The sequence below is a fragment of the Psammomys obesus genome, unplaced genomic scaffold (genome assembly GCF_907164565.1).
Source record: "Psammomys obesus unplaced genomic scaffold, mPsaObe1.curated_primary_1811, whole genome shotgun sequence".
Taxonomy (NCBI): Eukaryota; Metazoa; Chordata; class Mammalia; order Rodentia; family Muridae; genus Psammomys; species Psammomys obesus.
This window is the reverse complement of record NW_026587556.1, coordinates 8,163,350-8,183,130: the sequence shown is the minus strand read 5'-3', so window position 1 is coordinate 8,183,130 and position 19,781 is coordinate 8,163,350. Positions and strand designations below refer to the sequence as shown.

The window sequence follows — 19,781 nt, the reverse complement described above, 5'->3', positions numbered from 1 at the left end:
TAAAGCAACTGAGCAAGGACAAGCCACGCTAAAATACGTTCAGTGCAAATGTTAATGCGGAAGAAACAGAAAATGACTCTGGCTAGAAGCAAAGGTGCAGACTGATGCAATCTGGAAATTAACATTTAGCTAAGAGTCAGGGGTTGCGACATGCAGTTGGTAAGATGGTAACATTCAGTGGTTTTGTAAAGACAATATTGTGATATAAAAAGAACCAGTGAACTGAAGATGCTACCTCAGGACTGCATAACAACATAGCCTGAATTTTACGATGTAAATCTGATAAATCCTCAAGGGTGGGTAGAAAGATTGAAAGAAAACTCATGTTATATCTCAGTAGTAGGATGACAGTCAGTCTTATACTTTTCAATAGACCTTGTCATAAATATATTCTTCTCAATAAATGTTAGAATATTAAAATCCTATACATCTTACATTTAATAATCTTTGAATTCTACAATGTAATGAAGTAAGCCCAAGTGACAAAGTTTTATTAATGGTTCAGATATCTGCTACTTTCTTTACAGTTAGCCTGAGATTCCCTCCCACAGTAGCACTTTCACGTCATCCCAGCTGCTCTGAGCACTCACCTGGGAAGGTGTTGTCACATTAATTTCTGGAACAAAGTTGTCCTCAAAGAAATTGATGATGTTCTCTTGCTGCAGTTCCTTTGTTGGGGTGACTTTAGGCAGAGGTGGGACAGGAGGCCCTTTCCTTGTCTAGGAAACATCAAATACAAACATGGTAGCCAAAGACATTGTCTGTGACATCTTTGAGGAAGTGTGCCATGAGCACAGCTGTGTAAGAAGACTGACTTCTGACTGAAACTGATCTGCCCATAGGTGTAAGACTACTTGATTCAAGTTAAGAATGTTGTCCACTTGGGTGGCTCTCTGAACACTGACAAGCAATGGTCTAATAGAAAGAAGTCAGGTCATGAGATGAGAGTCCATGCATCTTCATTTGAGCACTGCCCAGAGTTGCAGGACCTATGAGGTTGCAAGAAAGGCCACATATTCTCTCAGCTCAACTACAAATGATTTCTCTCATCAGCAGAAAATTGGAATTTCAAAACAAAAATCAAGGCAGTTGTTCACTCATTTGTTTTTCCCAATGGAATCAATGAGATCCAACCAGAGAAAGATTCCAATCCACGATTTCGAAATGACAACCTCAGACTGGATCACACCTACTTTCTTGCAACTTTCCAGCTTCAGCCATATATCTATGAAAGCTTACAGTGGACCATAAGGATTAAATGTCCCTACAGAAACGTTATTTTAATTCAATGTAGGGAAATCAAAAGTGGTAGATTTTTTTTTTCCTCATTAGTTCTTTTACCCTGGTTCTTACAGTTTCTGTTAGCTTGTTTTCAGCTTCTATTGAGTTGGAAATTCATGTGTAACACAAAGTGGGGGATAGGGTACCTAAAAATACTGCAGTTCTGGGAAGTCCCTGACCTCAATGTAGCACTGAAACGGAGGTTCAGGAAGAATATAGAGTGAATGGAGCTCTGAAGATGTAGCTTTTGTGTTCTAAGGCTATTAACTGCTCAGAGGATGGGGAAAGCCAGGCAAGTGTTCCATCACTGACAGGAACTCCTGCAGCCTCTGAAAGGCAGGATTCTAAGGGTAAGAGAAGGTAAAGATGAGAACTGCTCAGCCTAAGAACCTGGGGATAGGGCCAGAAGGCCCAAATGATAAAAAACACCAAATAGTGGATGAAAAACAAAGTTTAAGTAGAAAATAGACTTATTCTTTAGTGGTAATAGTAATGTCTACTGTCTCAGACCTTGCCATAGAAATTTTCTATAATGCTTGGTCATCATAGGAGGATCCCAGAAAAAGTCAGCTCCCCATGAGCTCTCCCACGCCCCGGCATACACTTCCTACCTGTGAAGGTGATCTGGGTCGCACTGGGGCAGGAGATGCAGGCGCTAGTGTGTGGTTGGGACTAGCTGTTGGGCTGGGCAGGGGTGAAGGCTCCTCTGGGGGTGATGGTGTCTTTGCAATACGAAGAGGACCCGAATCACTGGATGGAACAGAGGATTGATCGAGAAGCCTTCTGAGACGCAGGATTCCTTTGACCTAAGAGTCTTTATCCCAGAGAAATCCTGAAGCTTAACCTTACTTTTATCATATTTCCCACTACCTTGTTAATTCTAGTTATTAGCAATAGTAATAGATGCTGATAACTGGCACCATTTATTGTTCACTGTGAACCAAACTCAGCCATGCATGATTTCTTTTCTTTACAGCAGACATGCAATGTTGACCCTGCTTTAGATATGTAAAAGACCGAGCATAAATAGGTTAAAAACAAAGAAAGAAACTCATTGTTTTACTACATTTGCATTTAAGACTTAGTATAAACGTCTTGCTCTTTCCACATGCCTAACAAGCTTCAAATATTTCCCAATAGAAGGTGTAGTAATAAAACCAACTTCACGTTTGATATTCAGGAGAATCACGCCATGCCACAATCTATAGAAAATTACCCAGAAAACTGACACTTTTATTTTCAAAGGCATCTTGGAAGCGAGTTAATAAATCTTTAGTAGGAGTGGGTTGGGATTACATTTGGAGAGTCACCCATTATTTCGTTCTACATGTTATGAAACAATGACTAACTCAGACACCTTGTAGTGTGCCAGCAGAGCACGTGACAGGTGAGATTCTACAACTTCCTGAGAAGCCGTCATGTCCTAGGCATCTTGCCAGATGCTTGGGAACAGTTAAGCAGGATGACTAAGACGGTACTCAGGACACATCCTACTCTCTAAGAACTTCTAAAGACAACAGCCAGGAGGAAAAGAGTCTGTGACCTAAATAAGAATAACGACACAACAGCATGGTCTACACATTCAAGAGCTAAGGAAACCAGATTCTTTATAGAGAAATGCTACATGATTGGGGCTCAGGGCCAGCAATCATGACCTCTGACTAGAAAAAGCCCAATCTATGCTCTAGTCTAGAGATTGCCTGCAGAGCTAACTTACCACCTTGCTCTGCAAAGGAATGTTAAAAAAAGAATAGGAATAAGAATAAGAGACATTTGTTAAGTGGCTGTGACCCTACTTCTTGTTTTAGCTGATTATGAAACTGATATTTGCAAATGCATCTGCTGCTTTCATTTCCATGCGAAGGAGCCACTCATAATTTCTTAACATGCCTTACTTTTACAACATCCAAAAGGAAGTTTGATATTCTTATCCTTCTCTTCTTTCTAGCTCAATAAGCTAAAAACAAACAAACAAACAAACAAACAAAAAACATTGGAGCCTTAATTCTGGTCCTTTCCTGGATTCTTTCAGGCATGCCCTTCCCTTGGAGAGAGAACCACTTGCTGCTCTGGCAGTTATAGTAGAGACTACAGATACAGCCACGTTAAGGAGCAGTAAGTGATCAAAATAGTAATCTTCAGACAGTGACATATGGAGAGGTTGGCGGCTGCATATGTGTATGTGTGATTCTGTAAATACATCCCTGTGAGTGTTTACAATGACTGCCATAGAAGCCACAAGCATAGAATTTCAGAACTGAACATCACCTTAGAAATCATTTCATTCCAAAGCACCCAACTTCCTCTATAGCTATTTTTTTAATTTTTTATTAATTACACTTTATTCATTTTGTATCCCCCCATAAGCCCCTCCCTCCTCCTCCCTATCCCACCCTCCCTCCCCTCTCTGCATGCATGCCACTCCCCAAGTATATAGCTATTTTTAAGTAAGCAATAAAAATACAAAGGCTACTGGTCTTCAATAACGAAAGCAAAGCAAGTCAAATATAAAGGCACGAAATTGAAACCTAGGATTTCTGACTCCTTACTCAAGGCTTGTTAAGCCTGGGTGAGATAAAAGAGACTTTAAAATCATAGAAAACAAGTGGGTGTGCAGTCAAACCAAGGTAAACAGCTGAGCTGTGTCATTGGGCCCCTGTCTGTGACTGACACATTAAAGGACAACATGCAATGGAGTCATAACAAAGCCATGTTGCAGAGTAAGTGCCAAGGCAGAGGTAGAGGGAGGGTGAAGAGGTCTCTTCCACTTCTTTCTTTTCTTTAATAGCTAAGAATAAGTATAAAACTGTGGAGCTTTTGAATTTTTTTCTATTCCAGAGAAAGTAACAGTAGAAATGATCACGATCCCACACTGTGGCTCGCAGGTTCCATGCAAATCAGAGAGGCAGCTACTTACTTCTACTGTGACCAGTAGCATCTTGATATAACTGAAGGCCCAAAGTAAATAGAACAGCTCAATACTCTCTAGGTGGACAGGCTCCTTTCAGACTTTTACAAGGTGAGTAAAAGAGTGTAACATTGTCTCCACCCTCTAGAACATTCAACACGCAGTCCATCACTTTTACATGGAGCAGACCTAGCTGTGAGGACCAGCGGCCTACCTGGGCGCTCCTTGAATGCTGAAGGCCTTGTCAGCATGCTGCTCACCCAGTTTCGTCATGACTTCATAGAGTTTGTGGCAGAGCTAAGGGGACAAGGACCTATTAACCACAGGACTTCCGAGTGCCCACCCATGCTCTTCTCCAAAAAGAGATTGTTTAACAAGAAGCTAAAACTATTCTGAGAGTCAGATTGGTCTCAGGGCACTTGAAATTCCCTATACCACATTTAAAATCTACAGCTAAGCCGAGATAAACCAAACACTAAATTAATCAAATATGCATTCACTAGAATATGAAGCAGAAATGAAAATCTGATTGTCTTAATCCTGTTAAACACAGACCTATAGCTGTCCTGATGAACTAAGAGATCAATAGACAACAACATGGCTGCTACTTATCTAAATATTTTGAGATCAATTTTTCGTCAGTTTAGAACATCATTTGAAATTCCAACATTTCATCCAACAGCGGATGAAAACAAGATAGTAAGGCTATGATAAAATCTTCAAAGCGTATAGAAAACTGTGTGTTTACTATTTTACTTAATTCGTTTTCGTTCATCTGAGTAACAGCAACTTTAATTTAATTCATTAAACAACCAAACAAAACAAAAAGCAGTGCAGAGAATAGTACCACAGTGCTGCTACAAAAACCACGTACGTTGGCTTCCATAATGGAAACAGTCACCATCACTCACCACTGCAATTTCCTTGTGAAACTTGGCCTCAAGGCTGGAGACATTTTTGAAAGTATTGACATAAAAGCCAACTCGTCTACCAAGGGAAAACACAAATAAAGGCAAGACCAGTTAGCAAAAATGGATTTAAATGACAACAAAACAAATTAAGACTATGTTTCCTATATATAACTTTGAACAACATTGGATTAAATAACATCCTAGAGTAAGCCTGACTTTTCTCAGCTGTTGAGCACACAAGCTGCCCATCAGGAGCATCTTGAATACGCTTGTAAAGGGAAGGCGTGGGAAGGGTGCTGGGACATTAGACAAATTCCATCTGTCTTTATCTGAGTTCCCTACGAGTAAGACAAAAGCCAGAGATTTAGCCTATACCCTCAGGATAATTTGTTTCTCCAAATGAAGGCTATCTGGGCTCTATTTTACTTAATTCTTTTTCAATCATCTGAGTAACAACTTCAGTTTAATTTATTTTATTGTTTCAATGGTGTTCTCAAAACAAACAAACAAACAATAATAAACCTGAAGTGTACTGATTGTTAAATTAGATCTGAACTCTCAATTAGAGAGGAAGAGAGGGGTGGGATTAAAGGGACAGGGAGGGAACAGGAGCCTCAGAAAAGAGACCAACAAAACTAAAAGATCTGAGCCCAGGGGATTCTGCAGAGACTAATGCACCAACTGGAGGACCATGCATGGAGACAACCTAGACCCCCTGCTAAGATGTGGCCAATTGGTAGCTCAGCCTCCATGTGGATTACTGAGTGAGGGGAGCAGGGGCTGCCTCTGTCATGAACTCAGTTGTCTGCTCTCTGAATACTCGCCCCTGATATGCAGCCTTGCCAGGTCACAAAGAAAGAGGATCCAAGCAGTCCCGATGATACTTAACAAGCTATGGGCAGATGGCAATAGCGGAGAAAGCACCCTTTCAGTAGACTAGGGGAAGCAGATGAGGGGAAGAGGGAAGAAGGGTGAGCCTGGGGCAGTTGATGGAGGGTGCTTCAATTGGGATACATAATGAATAAATTGTGAAGAATTTTTTTTAAATATTCATGTACAAAATTGCAGAAAAGAAATAAGGCATGAAAAAAAAACAATTCTAGTGTGAATTAATTGAAAAATAATTTAATAAATAAAAACTAAGGTCTAAAACAACAAGAAATTTAATAATCTTCTCTTGCTTAAGCTGAGCCTTGCAGTGTGTAGAAGAAGAAATGTAGAAACCATCAGCATCAATGGAACCAAGAGTCATCAAGTTCCTTTTATTTGTTCCTTCATTTGATGCTCACAGCAATCCCCTGGGCAGTGATCCTCATTCACTAGGAAAAGTAAATAGGAATTAACTGTCCAGAGTGTCATGCACTTCACAGGTAGAGAAAACACCATATTTAAACCACAAAACGGAAAATGTAATAGAAGGTCATAGAATATGTCACAAGAAAACAATTTTTAATCATGATATTGTTACTTCAGTGTCAGCAAATTCTGCTTAAATTAGGTGTTTTTTGAATTTAAACTAAAACAAAAACTTGGAACCAAATTTAAGAACTCTGAAATGAAGTGAGAATTAAATGGTAAATCTGCCCCACAAATAGGGCATTATTTTTCTATGGCTTATCTTGTACCTTATGTCCTTGACATATGACATTTATCTCCTTTACCCACAGTTACCATGTGACCCTGAGTTCACATATTTTTATTGTAGCTGATTTCAAATCCTCTATTTTATACATATATGCATTCAGATGGATCTTTATGTTTATGGAGCTGTATATCAGCTGATCAAAACCATAAGAAGACAGAGGGCATCTTCACTGAACACAGACAGTATTCTTTCTTATTTTCTTAACAATTTACATCAAAACAACTATGTGTATAATGTTGTCATGGTATTAGGTCTTCTATTAGCTTACTTGGAAAGAAATCTAGAGATGGCTGAAAGTGCATGGGATTATATGAGTAGGTTATACACAAGTACCACATCATGTAATGTACAGGGCTTCAGCAGCCATTGATTTTTGCTTCCCCTGGGGTTTCTGGAATCAATTCTCCACAGATACAAGGGACAAATGTGTGCGTTTGAACATGTACTCATGCATACAGGAATGTAGTGGTAAAAACCCTGGAATAGTGTGTTTGGGAAATAGGACTCAAGTGAGAGACTGGGAGTACATTCCTTGTGTGCAAAATCTAGTGTAAAGTTTCAGTAAGGAATCTCTGATGTTCCCTGTCAAACTCTTTCTATCGGCTAAGTCATATTCCTTCTTAATTTTGAATATCATCTTATATATAACTTCCATAAATTTGATAGTGACAACAATGCATCATCCATTAAGTTAAAATTTATAATTCCTTTAGTGGAAGATACATCTTTCATTTATTTATTTCCCCATTTTTATCACCTAGTCTTATTTCTTAGTGTATTTTTCCTATCCATTGGTAAAGGGTGTTACATTAAATATATTAAATCACTAACCCAGTTACCATAAATGTAATAGTTTACCATAAAAGGAAAACTAATAGGCGCCTGTGACTCTTGGTATGAAATTTTCAACTTTACAGCTGGATAGGTCTGCCTCTGGCTAGGTCTGCAGGAGATTGTCTTGATTATATTAATTGAAGGTGGGAAGACCTGCCCACTGTGGGTGACACCATTCCCTAAGCAGGGGATCCTGAGCTGTGTAAGAGTGGGAGACTGAGCTGTAGCATGCATGGAGTTACTGCTCTTTTCTCTGCGCTGTGAATGTAATGTGACCTGCTCCCTCACTGACACAGCCAATTTTTTCTCACAATAGACTGTATCCTGGACCTCGGAGCCAAGGAAACGCTTTTCCCTTAAGTTGCTTTTGTCATGGTATTTTATTACAGTCGTAGGAACTAAGGCACTACATTTTCATGCTTAATTTTTCTTTTTCTGTCACATCATTTGTTGTATCAGTTTTTATAGAAAGAAATAATTGGTGCAATACCAGAGAGAAATACTATATTTTAAATAGCTAAACAAGCATGTACACTTTCATAACATTTTGCTTCATTTTATAATTTAGAAATTAAGTAGCACGTATTAATTTGGAAAAAAAATGGTCAGAGTGGTGATGCAACTTATCCTATAGAAGTTTCCCCCCCAATATATGAAATCAGAGACTATTTGCCAAAGGGGTCTTTGACTTGTTCATAATTGTAGTCTTGGCCCCTGACATGGCAGCTAGGACACAGAAGGCACACAGTGAATGTTTTGTGAGTGGGGGAACAACAAACAAATGTACGAACAACCGAATAAACAAATGAGAGTGGCATTGGCAGGGTACATTCTGATGTGTCTTGACTTAGGAAATGCTAGTTTAAACAGCAGTGTAATACATGCTTACAAAGAGTGAGGCTCTGGATGCTGATATTTCTTAGAAGGCTCACTTCAAAATTCTTCACTCATAAGGGATTTTGAGAGTTTACCAGTTCTCCCCAAAAGTCTTTATATGACATCAACAGGACCCTTAAGATTAGCTGTCAAAATCGTTTCTTTTCTTTATCTTTTTTAATTCAGTCAGCTTGATGATATCACCATGTTGCTATCACTGATACATATTTTGTTCTCAGAAAAGATAGAAATGAGTCGGAGAGATGGCTCAGAGGTTAAGAGCACTGGCTGCTCTTCCAGAGGTCCTGAGTTCATTTCCCGGCAACCACATGGTGGCTCACAACCATCTATAATGAGACCTGCTGCCCTCTCCTGGTGTGCAGGCATACATGCAGACAGAACACTGTAAATATAATAAATAAATACATCTTTAAAAAAATGATGGAAATACTTGGAAGCTGATCGGATAGGATACGTAAGCCCATACAAACACTGTTCCCTCCAGGGTGCACAGGAGGCACCAAAGGAATTGTGCACGTCAGATGGAGGGGGCCACACTCTCACCTATCATGGAGACAGGGTGGATAATGGGGAGTCTTATTCCAAGTTTACCCAGATGCTGAGCCGAGTCACACTCACGTTGCTAAATATTTAGCCTCTTTGCAGCTGCAACCTTATCCCATCTACTTTGCATTAGGGTGGGTCTCATGGATTCACTCTCTCTTTCATGCAGTCCTAACGGGAACACAGTAGAACCCTACAGTCATTCTACTATCTATCAAAAGAGCAAGTACCCACAGCATGGCCCAAACATCCTATTTATTCCTGTTCTTCCACATCTATGTGAGATCTTGAATATTGGCATTATTCTCACAGCTCCACCTGTGAACTGGAGCAACCCACTGTCTCACTTCTAACCTATCACAGGCAAAAATCCCTCATTACTTTATTTGCAAACACCTACTTTTAAAACATGTGTAAGATTACTACCTTTTTTTTGGTAAGCTTTGTTATTTAATTTTTCATATAGTATATTTTGATCACATTTTCTGCTCCCCCAATGCCTCTGAGATCCTCCCCACAACCCTGCCTACCAAACCTTATGTTCCTTCTCTCTCTCTTTAAAACAAATTAAAAAACAAACAAACAAAAGGAAAACACATACATTTAAACCCAGCAAAAAAATCACAAAAACAGAAATCAAAATAAACAAGAAAACAATCAATAAGATAGAAATGTTTAAGCAAGACGGGCGTGGTGGTACACGCCTGTAATCCTAACATCGGGGAGGCAGAGAGAGGCAGATTCCTGTGAGTTCAAGCGCAGCCTGGACTACAAAGCTAGTCCAGGACAGCCAAGACTACACAGAGAAACCTTGAGTTGAAAACAAACAAACAAACAAACAAAATGTCCAAACAAAACAAAATGAAACAAAAAGGTTGCAAAAATACCATTGGGTTTGTTTTGTGTTTCCCAACAATTCCTGGACCAGAGGCTTGCTCTTAAGTGTGTCGTCTACTGGGACTCCATTGGAGAAAACTATTCTTCTCTTCTTTGCTTGGCGATATCATTTGCAGATAGTGTCTTGGTTAGGGGCAGGAGCCCATGTTCACTTCCTCTTCTTGGTGCTGGGACTACATTTGTCCTGAGCCTGTGCAGGCCCTGTGCGTGCCACCACAGTCTCTGTGAGTTCTTATGTGCATCAGTCCTTTTGTGTCAGGAAGACACTGTTTTCTTCTTGGAGTCATGCATCACCCTGGCTTTTACAATCTGTATGCCTCCCCTTCCACATAAGTCCCTGACCCTTAAGGTAAGGAAGACTTTGATGAAGACATTCCGCTTATGACTGAGTGCACCAAAGTTTCTCACCCTGCACAGTAGATCACTGGTTTTTTATTTCAGGCAACAGAGCCCACTGGGGTCCGGTCCTCTGGAATCACATAATTCAGATCCCGGTCTTGTCTGACGAGTCCTATCGACATCCTCATACTGTTCCTATCTGCCACTCACCCCACACATTCTGAGGCTAAATGTTCCCCACCCTTTTGCCACTGGCCCTGCCATCTTCTGAAAATGAAAGAACTGACTTTCAAAGGTTTCCATTGTTCTATCAATCCTCTATAGCTACTACATGATTCCTTGTGCCCTTTCTGAAAATCAAGATTTTCAAACCAGAGACATCCATAGTGCTGCTCCCTCATGATCCATGAAGTCCCCAGTGCCTGCTACGGAGCCCCTGGTCCCTCCTCCCACTGGGCTCATCCTGGAGGTTCAGCAAAGGTTAATTACCATTGGGTTCTCACGGACTTGGTCTTGCTATTGTAATGAGCACCCTGGAACACGTTTATCATTAAAGTGTTCCCCATTCTCAGCTTCTTGGTGGTCTCCTTTCTTTCAGGGTCCTGATGAAGATGTCATTATTTCCTCTCAGGTTTTCCTGAAGGGTTTTCTGCTATTACGTAGTGCTTCATATTGCTGCTCAGGTATCTAGGCATTGACATCACCCATACTTACCATTTCCCATCCTTCTTTCTTGAGCTACAGTCTTCATTACCTTTATAAACTCCTAATGCTTCTTCTAACATGGCACACATAAGATGGAACTGAGTGCATTTCCAAACCTCCATTTTCATTCTGTGCTAAGCCTTGAGAAGCCTTTTTTCATCTCTGATGCTACCACCCAGACATGTCAGTTTCCATTACGTTATCTTTGTCTGATATTTTACTTTTTGTTTCTTTTTCTCCTTCAAAGTAGGCAGTAAGAAAATAAAACTTTCAGTATAAGATCTATAGCACCCCAGAGAAGCTAGACACGCAGTGGGTGGCCAATAAATAAATATTTGGTAAATAAATGCATCTAACTCCTAGTCTCTGTCCTTTTCTCCACACAATTCCCTCCTTTGCATTCTCTTTCCAATTAGCCTCATGCCATATTACCGTAATTAAACTTCTAAGAACTGGAGCTGAAGAAATGTCTCAGTGGTAAAGAGCACTATCTGCTCTTTCAGTAGACCTGAGTTTGGTTTCTAGCACTTGTATGGTGGTTCACAACCATCCGTAACTCCCCCAAGTTCCAGGGTACCTGATACCCTATTCTAGCTTTCATGGATACCAGGCATACACGTGATACCCAGAAATACAGATAGGCAAGATACCCATATACATAAAATAAGACAAAAATTCAAAACTGAAAAAAGTTTTAATAATCCCGTATCCACAAAACCTATACCTTTATTTTGTGCATTCATCAGCTTGCAATATTTGTTCACCAAATACTGACTTCGAAAATTCAGCTTAAGCATTCCTTATGGAGTCTTCCTTCTTTATCACCATGAATCACGAGTTAGGCCAAAACATAAATGTAGGTCAGAAGGGAGAGTATCTACCTGTGTGGCATGAGTTCAACTTCCAGCAATTACCAAAAGGAGAAAATCAATAATACTTAACAGTTGTCTGCGACCTATTGCTTCCTCTTGGCACCAGATTTTGTGTGTGTGTGTGTGTGTGTGTGTGTGTGTGTGTGTGTGTGTGTATGTGTGTGTGTGTGTGTGTGTGTGTGTGTGTGGTGACCAGAGGTAGACTTCTCACCTTATCCTTTGAGACAAACCTCTCACTGAACACGCAGCTCACCGACTGGCTGGACTGGTGGCTGGTGAGCTCCAATGATCCATCTGGATGCTTCTGTTTCCGGCCCTCATGCTGGGTGGCAAATGCATGCCACCATGCCCAGTTCTATTTGGCACTGGAGACCTGACACCAGCTTCTCATGCTTGTGCGGCAAGCGCTGCACTCATTGAGCCATCTCCCCAGAGACCTCACTTCTCTTCTTTATGCACCCAAACTTTTGAAACAGTTTTCTTTGCATGGAAGTAATAGATGATAAAAAAAAAAAAACACCAAGAGATAAAACAGAAAGGAAAAGAACAGACAAGCAAACTAAAAGCAAGCATTATGCTTAATACTATCCACATTTTAGAGTCAAAGATGAAAGCAGAGTGAATGGAAAAGGTGTGCCATGTGAAAGGTAAGCAGCAGACCTGGAGCAGGTATCAGGCAAACTCTTATTAAGAGAGGTAAAAGGGGATACTTTATAGCTCCATGTGGTATGTTCACCTGTAATCCCAGAATTGGGGAGGTAAAGTCAAGAGGATTGGGAATTCAAGGTAATCCTTTGCCACAAAGTGAGTTAAGCCAGCTTGGGACCCTATCTCAAAATAAGCAAACCAAAACATAGGACATTTTATAAGGCTAACATCCTCCTATTCACATATGAAGATATTCACATCTAAAAAGGGAGCTGACAGAACTGGAGAGGAAAATGGGCCTGGAAAGAGTTGATGCCAATAGCTCAGCTTTGTAGATAAATAGGATAATTAGGCAAAAGACAGAGAAGGGGGGACCTGATGAACACCAAAGCACAACTGGACACAATGAATAATTTCTGAATGTCTAAGATGCGTTCCCTGAATGCAGGATTTCAAGCATTCAGGGAACTGAATACATGTTCCCTGCTGCATGTCCAATCCTGAGCATTTACCCACAAGAGACACCAAAGATTAAAAGTAATGACTTCAATTTCAGGGTTGAGCAATGCAAATGGGAAAAGAACTGTGTACTTGTGAAAAATCATGACTGTGTGCAATTTCAGTTAAAGGGAGCCTTAGATTAAAGCAGTAGGAAATTAAGCCTGCAGATGTGTTTAATTTTATCTGGGCCACCAGCTATTTGGAAGGTAGGGGAAGAGATTGACTAAAAGTAATACAGCATGGAGAGCAAAGTTCTATCTGAGGGGCTGGTGGCATGGAACTGCTGATGAGAACTGAGGAACATAAAACATCCCTGCCTCCAGCAGCTTCGTGGTTCTTCCACTGAGTGGTGAGAGCGGAATAAACTCCACAAACTTCACTCTGAGATACCATGAAACTTGTGGAATGTCTGTAAATAAGAACAGCATTTGGTGCCAGGTTAAAAGTCCAAAGAACAAGGTCAGAAGATGAGATGAGGTCTTAGAAGATGGGAACTCCAACCAAGAGCTGAAGGGCTCTTGCTGTAAGTCTTATGACTAAGGGAAATTCTCCTAGTGAGAATGCTCTATTGAGAATTTGAGTCTCCACCTGAGAAACATAACAAGGGCCAAACAGCTGCCACACACATGGCTATTTAATTAAAATGATACAACAAAATTAATATAAAATTCTGTTCCTCAGTCTCCCCAGCCATACTCCAAGTATTCAGCAGGTATATGTGGTAAGGGGCTTCCGTATTGGAAAGCATAGGTATAAAACTTCGTTGGGATAGGACAGAAGCATCACGGACAAGGGAAGTGACACAGAAGAAAGCCACTCCTCATGAACTGCTAAAGGGTGTATGTGGAAACTGGAGCAGAAGCATGCTTACCTTGACCACAATGACGGTAGCTCTTCTTGTAAGTCAACATTGAACTCTTCAAACACTTTTTGTGCTTTCTGAAACTCCTCTTCTGCCTAGAAATGACACACGTTACATTTACACACAGGGGAAACCATTTCCATACATAAAAGCATCATTTTATATTAAACAGGAGCAGCCTTATGGTATCCTGAGAGGGTTGTGAGGAGAGCTTCTTTTTTTTTTGAAACCGACACCTTTTGTAATTAAATAGGAAACAGAAAGGACTTGAGAGTTAGTAAGGGTGAACAATTAAGTCATACCCACTCTGTGAAGGTCTTGTATGTCATGCTAGGGGATTTAGGATTTTTTTTCTTAGTGGGATCCATTAAAAGAGGTGAGTAGTCAGGAACCTGATCTAAAGTGCCATATTGGTAGGGGACTTGGCAAGTGGTATGTGATAGAAAAGACAAATCAATCCTGGATTCCAAGGGAGTAGTAACTAGCTGACATCATTTAGCTACTATCTGCAAATTGCTGGCATACATGATTGTTGGTAGCTTGAATAAGATGACCCCCAAAGTCTTGGGCATTTCACTACTGGGTCCCGTTAGTGATGATACCTAAGGAGGATTGGAAGGTGTAGGAAGTATGAAATTGGGTGCAGGTTCTGATAGCTTGAAGCCTTGTACAATTTTGCGTTTGATCTTTGTTTCCTGCTTGTGATTTAAAGTGTGAGCTCCCAGATTCCTGATCTAATTACCGTCCCTGCCTGCTGCCATACTTTGCCATTGTAATGATGAGGGAATGACTCATACCCCTCCAAAACACTAAGCTTCAAACAAGCTTTTCTTCTACAAGTTGCCTAGACATGGCGTTTTATCACCGCATTGAAAAAAAGTTAACTAAAAAAAAAGAGTAACTAATACAATAATAAGAGCTAATGGAATGGATCTTCTGCAAGAAAATTACTGTTATGCAGACGTAGCTTCTGTCGTTATTATTGATCGGGAGTTTTGTCTGAAGTGCAGAAACATTCCTTGGTTTCTTTGATCTGGAATCACTGCAAGAGGCTCAGAGTTATTCTGGTCACAATGTGAGATCAGTGTCAGTAAATGTCACTCATTGATCTCACTCATAATAACATGAAAAAACAAACTTATTTTAAGGTAGCTTAGAAAACTATAATTTTGTTTGAATTCTGGCCTGCTTGCAGTCATCTTTTCAAAGGGACACGTCTAACTTTTAAAAACAAGGCTGCTGCTGCAGGCCTTAAGATTCAGAGAGTGAATTCGCCCACTGGATCCGTTCTTACCTTAGAGATCCGGCTCTCATCCTTACGCTTGGAACTCTGCAGAGCCTCCAGGTGATGGCGGGCACTGTCATAATCCACGAGCTTCCTGCTGCGCTTAGCGATGCGATTCTGCCAACATGGAGAACCACATGAACTGAACAAGGAGTCACAGAGTCCCTGACTGCCAGAAGTCAAAGTTCAAAATGCTGTCGGTGTGAAAGTAGCTGAGGACTTCAAAAGAATCATTGCATTTACATGTGGGTGTATGTGCCTGTGTGAGTACAATTAAAGGACAATCTGCATGAGTCTGTTCTTGCCTCCTTCCATGAGGGTTTGTGAGATTGAACTCAGGTGGGTCATCAGGTTTGGGGGCAAGCAACCCCACCTGCTGAGCCATCTCACTGGCATGGAAGGTGAGGTGAGCAGGGATAGAAGTAGAGAAAAGACAGCTAGAAACCAGAAAAAAAAAGCTTCTAAGCCTTTGTGCTTTAAACAGCACCCCTTCTGATAACAATGAGGCCAGTCATGATCAGCTAAAGGCAATTTTGTATCAAAGACCAGGAAAGTACTGGAGTTGCTTTGGGGAAGCAGGCAAACCTGTACTATCGGCATCTATTCTCACTCTTAATACACTGCAGTTTGCAGACAGGAGAAAGCTACTCCAGGCTTGTTTTTGTGATTACAGTATCATACTAATAACAGTGTCCTAAGACAGATTTACTACCTGAGAAATCTTTCCTCAGTCTATCATTGTCCTTTATATATTAGAGTCTCTAGAGCTAATGTATCACTTTGGAAATGCTGTTGTCCAGGACAAAGGACATTGCTGATGGGCTACCTCATTCCCATGACCACCTCATTAAGGAATTTTCACAACCTTCATCCAGAAATACAAAGCCACTAGCTATAGAGTGTTATATCTTGACATCACAGAACTCCTGCCGCATGACCAAGTTTTTGATCAGGGCTTTTGATCAAACAGGATCATCTTCATTTACATGACCCCTACTTGCAGAGAGATAATATAGCTAGAAATTTTGTGCACAGTGACCCACATTAAAGCTCCCAGAACTGTATAGCAGCTAACATGGGCTGTTCTCCTTCAAAAAGAACAAACTACTTTCCAGGAAGCTGCCCATAACAAAACTCAATCTCACCAAAAAAGGACTTCATTAGGAAGGAGACCTTCACGGTGTAGGGCTTTCATCCCCGTAGCAGCAGCAGTGATCAAAGCTGCCCACCTTAGCAGCAGAGTTTCCCAAGCTGTGGTCCACCCAACCCCTCCCCTGTGGCAGCAGAGAATCTTAGAAGCCCACTGTCAACCCTCCCTACCTCTGGCTCACTGGCCCCCTGCTGTGGCGGCCCACTGCTGGCACACACACCAGAAGCTATGTCTAGTCCTTGAGCAATGGCTGGAGAAGAGGTGGGGTTCAGGTTCCAAAGCTCAGAAGTTCAGCAGGGGTTGAGCAAATCCTCCCCTGGGATCTGCAACTTCTCTATTGAGGAGGCTTCCTCTCAGAGCTGTGGTTCCTGGGCTCCCATGCCTCGGGATGCCCTTCCTTTGGGACACTGTCCCACCTCAGATCTGGGATACTTTTCCAGACCTCAGAGTTGTGAGTTTCCTGGACACCCTTCCATTCAAATACCAGCAAGGCCAGCCAACAAGAACAACAAGATTTGGTGCCATGACTCGGATTTATGGCCTTCCTACTCAATCAGGAAGGCAGGCTAGAAACAACACACAGCTCAAGGAATCGTTCCAGTCCTTCCAAAAGTTGGTACATCTGAGTATGGATGGCATGGTGCCTATGCATTAAATTTACATTAACCTTACATTAAGCAAATGCCCTTTAACTTTAGCTCTTATTTGTATTCTACCTAAGTATTTCATTCAAGATTGAATTGGGGGGGGGGGAAGAAATGTAACCAGAATTCTAGACTGAAGCTCTGACAGATAAAGTGATACCCTAAGACAAGTTCTGTGTCCCTCCCTTTCAGAGGTCAAACTGTTGAGACAATGAACCCAAAAGAATTAAAATTTGCCTTAAATACCATACATAGTGAGGGGTAGCTGAAGGCCCATCACTACCCAAAGAAGAACTGGCTTCCTGGGAAGAGATTTCACACAGTTCCAGCACCTTACCCCATAGTTAAATTAACTTATACAGACTTCCTAGCTTTTCTAAGGTATTCTACAAGGATTTACCACCACACCACCTCAGGAAAGACTGAAGCCTATCTCCTATTTACACTGATGGCCAAATCGTTCATAAATCCATTTTCTTTTTATCAATTCCTGCTTCACAGGGAAACTAAGCATCAATTTTGTGAACCTAGGGGCTCAGTAACAAAAGTACAGATTCGAGAAACTCAGAAAACTAGAAGGGCAAAATACTCATTTGTAGACAAATAGTCCTGTTATAGTCAGGCTACTTAAAATCAATAATACCACAAAACAAAAGAGGAGGAATGAAGTGTACATGAGCAAAACACAATAATACATATGTATGAAAATGAGAGAATGTAACTCATTGTTTTGTATGCTAACATAAAAAGTAATTTAAAAACAATGAAAGTAAGCACAACCATAAGAACTACAGCAGGCTAAACTTTAGTAACTATACAAGGCAGAAAATGATGGAGTAGCTGTAAAGTACTTAAAATAACCTATGAAAAAAATAAAAAGAATCTCCCAAGTCAGACTATACCCAGTAAAAATAACTTCCAGAAATGAAGGTGAAAAAGAATTATTTTCAGTCAAACAAAAATTGGGGATTCATTGCCAATGGGATGCTTTTAACATCATAAATGGAACTGCATGAGGCAGTACGTAAAATAAAGGACAAAGTTCAAGGCTAATATAATATATGCAACTGCCTTTACTTTTAATTGCATGAAAACATTGCTAGCCATTCAGAACAACAACAGCAACAAAACAGACAAACAAACAAACAAATAAACCCAGAAACAGTGTACTATGGAGCTTACAACACAAGTGAAAAATGTAGGGAAGTCAGCACGAAGGGAAGGAGAAAGGACTAGAGTGTATCATGACGTTTGCAAGGTTTGCAGATGATGCGTTAAGCAGTATAAATGGTACGGCATTAAACATGACAGTTGAAAGTGTGTACTTATAAGTGAACGGTAATCACTAAAATGCTTAGTCAGAAAGGTGGAACCAATAACCAAAAGGGTAAAATACAGCGAATGTTGAGACCTGGATTTAGATTCTGGCTTAATTAGCCTGAGAGATTTGACAGCAGTGCATTTTTTTTGTCTCCGCACTGTCTAGTTGTACCCAGCTGGTCTAATAATAAACATGAAAAGACATTTGAAAACCTCTTAGATTAGAGTTTTAAATACTAACAAGAGGGGGAAACAATATCAATGAGATATTTGTTTTTACATAACACAGTTACCACCACAAATCTGCACAGTAACCTACAATATGAACATGGTAAGGATTTTACTCATAGGGATCTGTAATTTGCCTAGAACTAGTCATCACATACGAACCTAATGGGAATTAAATGAGAAATCCACTGCACCCATCAGCACCGGGTGTGCATGAGGCGAGAGACACAGCACTCACTAGGGCAGCTGACCCTCAGGAGTTTGAGTGTAACGTGAGTACCCTCCAGAGAAGGCCTTCTTCTCATTTATACCTTCTGAGCTCTCTCCTAGCTGACTTCCTGTCAACCCTGCCCTGCTCCAAGGACTGTTACTATCCCTTCCAATGCTTCCACAGACTCTACTAATTACTCCTGCCACTCAACACAACTTCTCCACAGCCTGCTGACACAGGTAACAGGTAGACAGGGAAGGTTATTCAAACTGAGCAGCTTCAGATCTTAATCTCCATTCCAATGATATTTTCCTGTCTCTGCCACTTCCAAATGGCCGTGAAATGCTTCCAGACACACCCAGAGTGGCTTTAGGATGGTCATTGAGCTAGCCCAGGCAGGGGAGACTGAATTCCTTCCATGAGACTAGCTGACCTCTTGTGCCAAAAAGGTGATAACGCTCATTATTTTTAACAAGCACCCGACTAATCTTCAAAGAAGCTTGTGTAGCATTCAGTGCCCCTAGAGTGCTTCTGTACAGATGTGCCTTTGCCCTCCAAATAGCAAATCATGAGCATTTGAAGATTGCATTGTTTTTTTGTAAAGAGCTGAAATAATTCAATTAATACAATGCTCTGGTAAGCTGGTTTTTGTTCAAAAAATAAGTGAAGTGAATCTTGTGAGACATTTAACTCTGTAACTGGCAAGGCCCTCACAGAAGGTAGCTCACTAGGGTGGAAGTGAATATTTTAAGATCTGTCATTCCCATGACATAAATAAGTTTTGTGCTATAAAAACAAAAGAATTCTTTCCTGTATGACATTTTGGAAGTTTGGAGCAATAGATAGATAGATAGATAGATAGATAGATAGATAGATAGATAGATAGATAGATAAAACTTATAGCTTCACAAAAACAGAACTAACTCAGATTCTAACCTTTTCATACAACACAATTGTAATTGGGTACCCAACAGTAAACTTAAGTCAATTTAAGTAATAGTAATAAATGTTAAGTAATACCTTTAATTAAAATTTCTTACTGTTTTAAATTTCTGTTCTTTAGAAAATAAAGAACACTTTTTAAAATTCTCTTCATAACC

The 19,781-nt window shown here is 40.5% G+C and overlaps 1 protein-coding gene across 4 annotated transcripts in view; it reads right to left on the bottom strand.

The window, feature by feature from the left end:
- The window catches only part of Amph (amphiphysin), a 200,798-nt gene that overhangs the window by 51,026 nt on the left and 129,991 nt on the right, over positions 1–19,781 (bottom strand). For all 4 annotated transcript variants that reach the window (XM_055603943.1, XM_055603944.1, XM_055603946.1 and 1 more), the window contains exons 6-11: positions 15,138–15,245; positions 13,853–13,938; positions 5,101–5,176; positions 4,404–4,486; positions 1,893–2,031; positions 591–719 (exon numbers count right to left, since the gene is read on the bottom strand). In XM_055603943.1, coding sequence (XP_055459918.1) covers positions 591–719; positions 1,893–2,031; positions 4,404–4,486; positions 5,101–5,176; positions 13,853–13,938; positions 15,138–15,245 — 621 coding nt within the window. The remainder of the gene's footprint in view (positions 1–590; positions 720–1,892; positions 2,032–4,403; positions 4,487–5,100; positions 5,177–13,852; positions 13,939–15,137; positions 15,246–19,781) is intronic.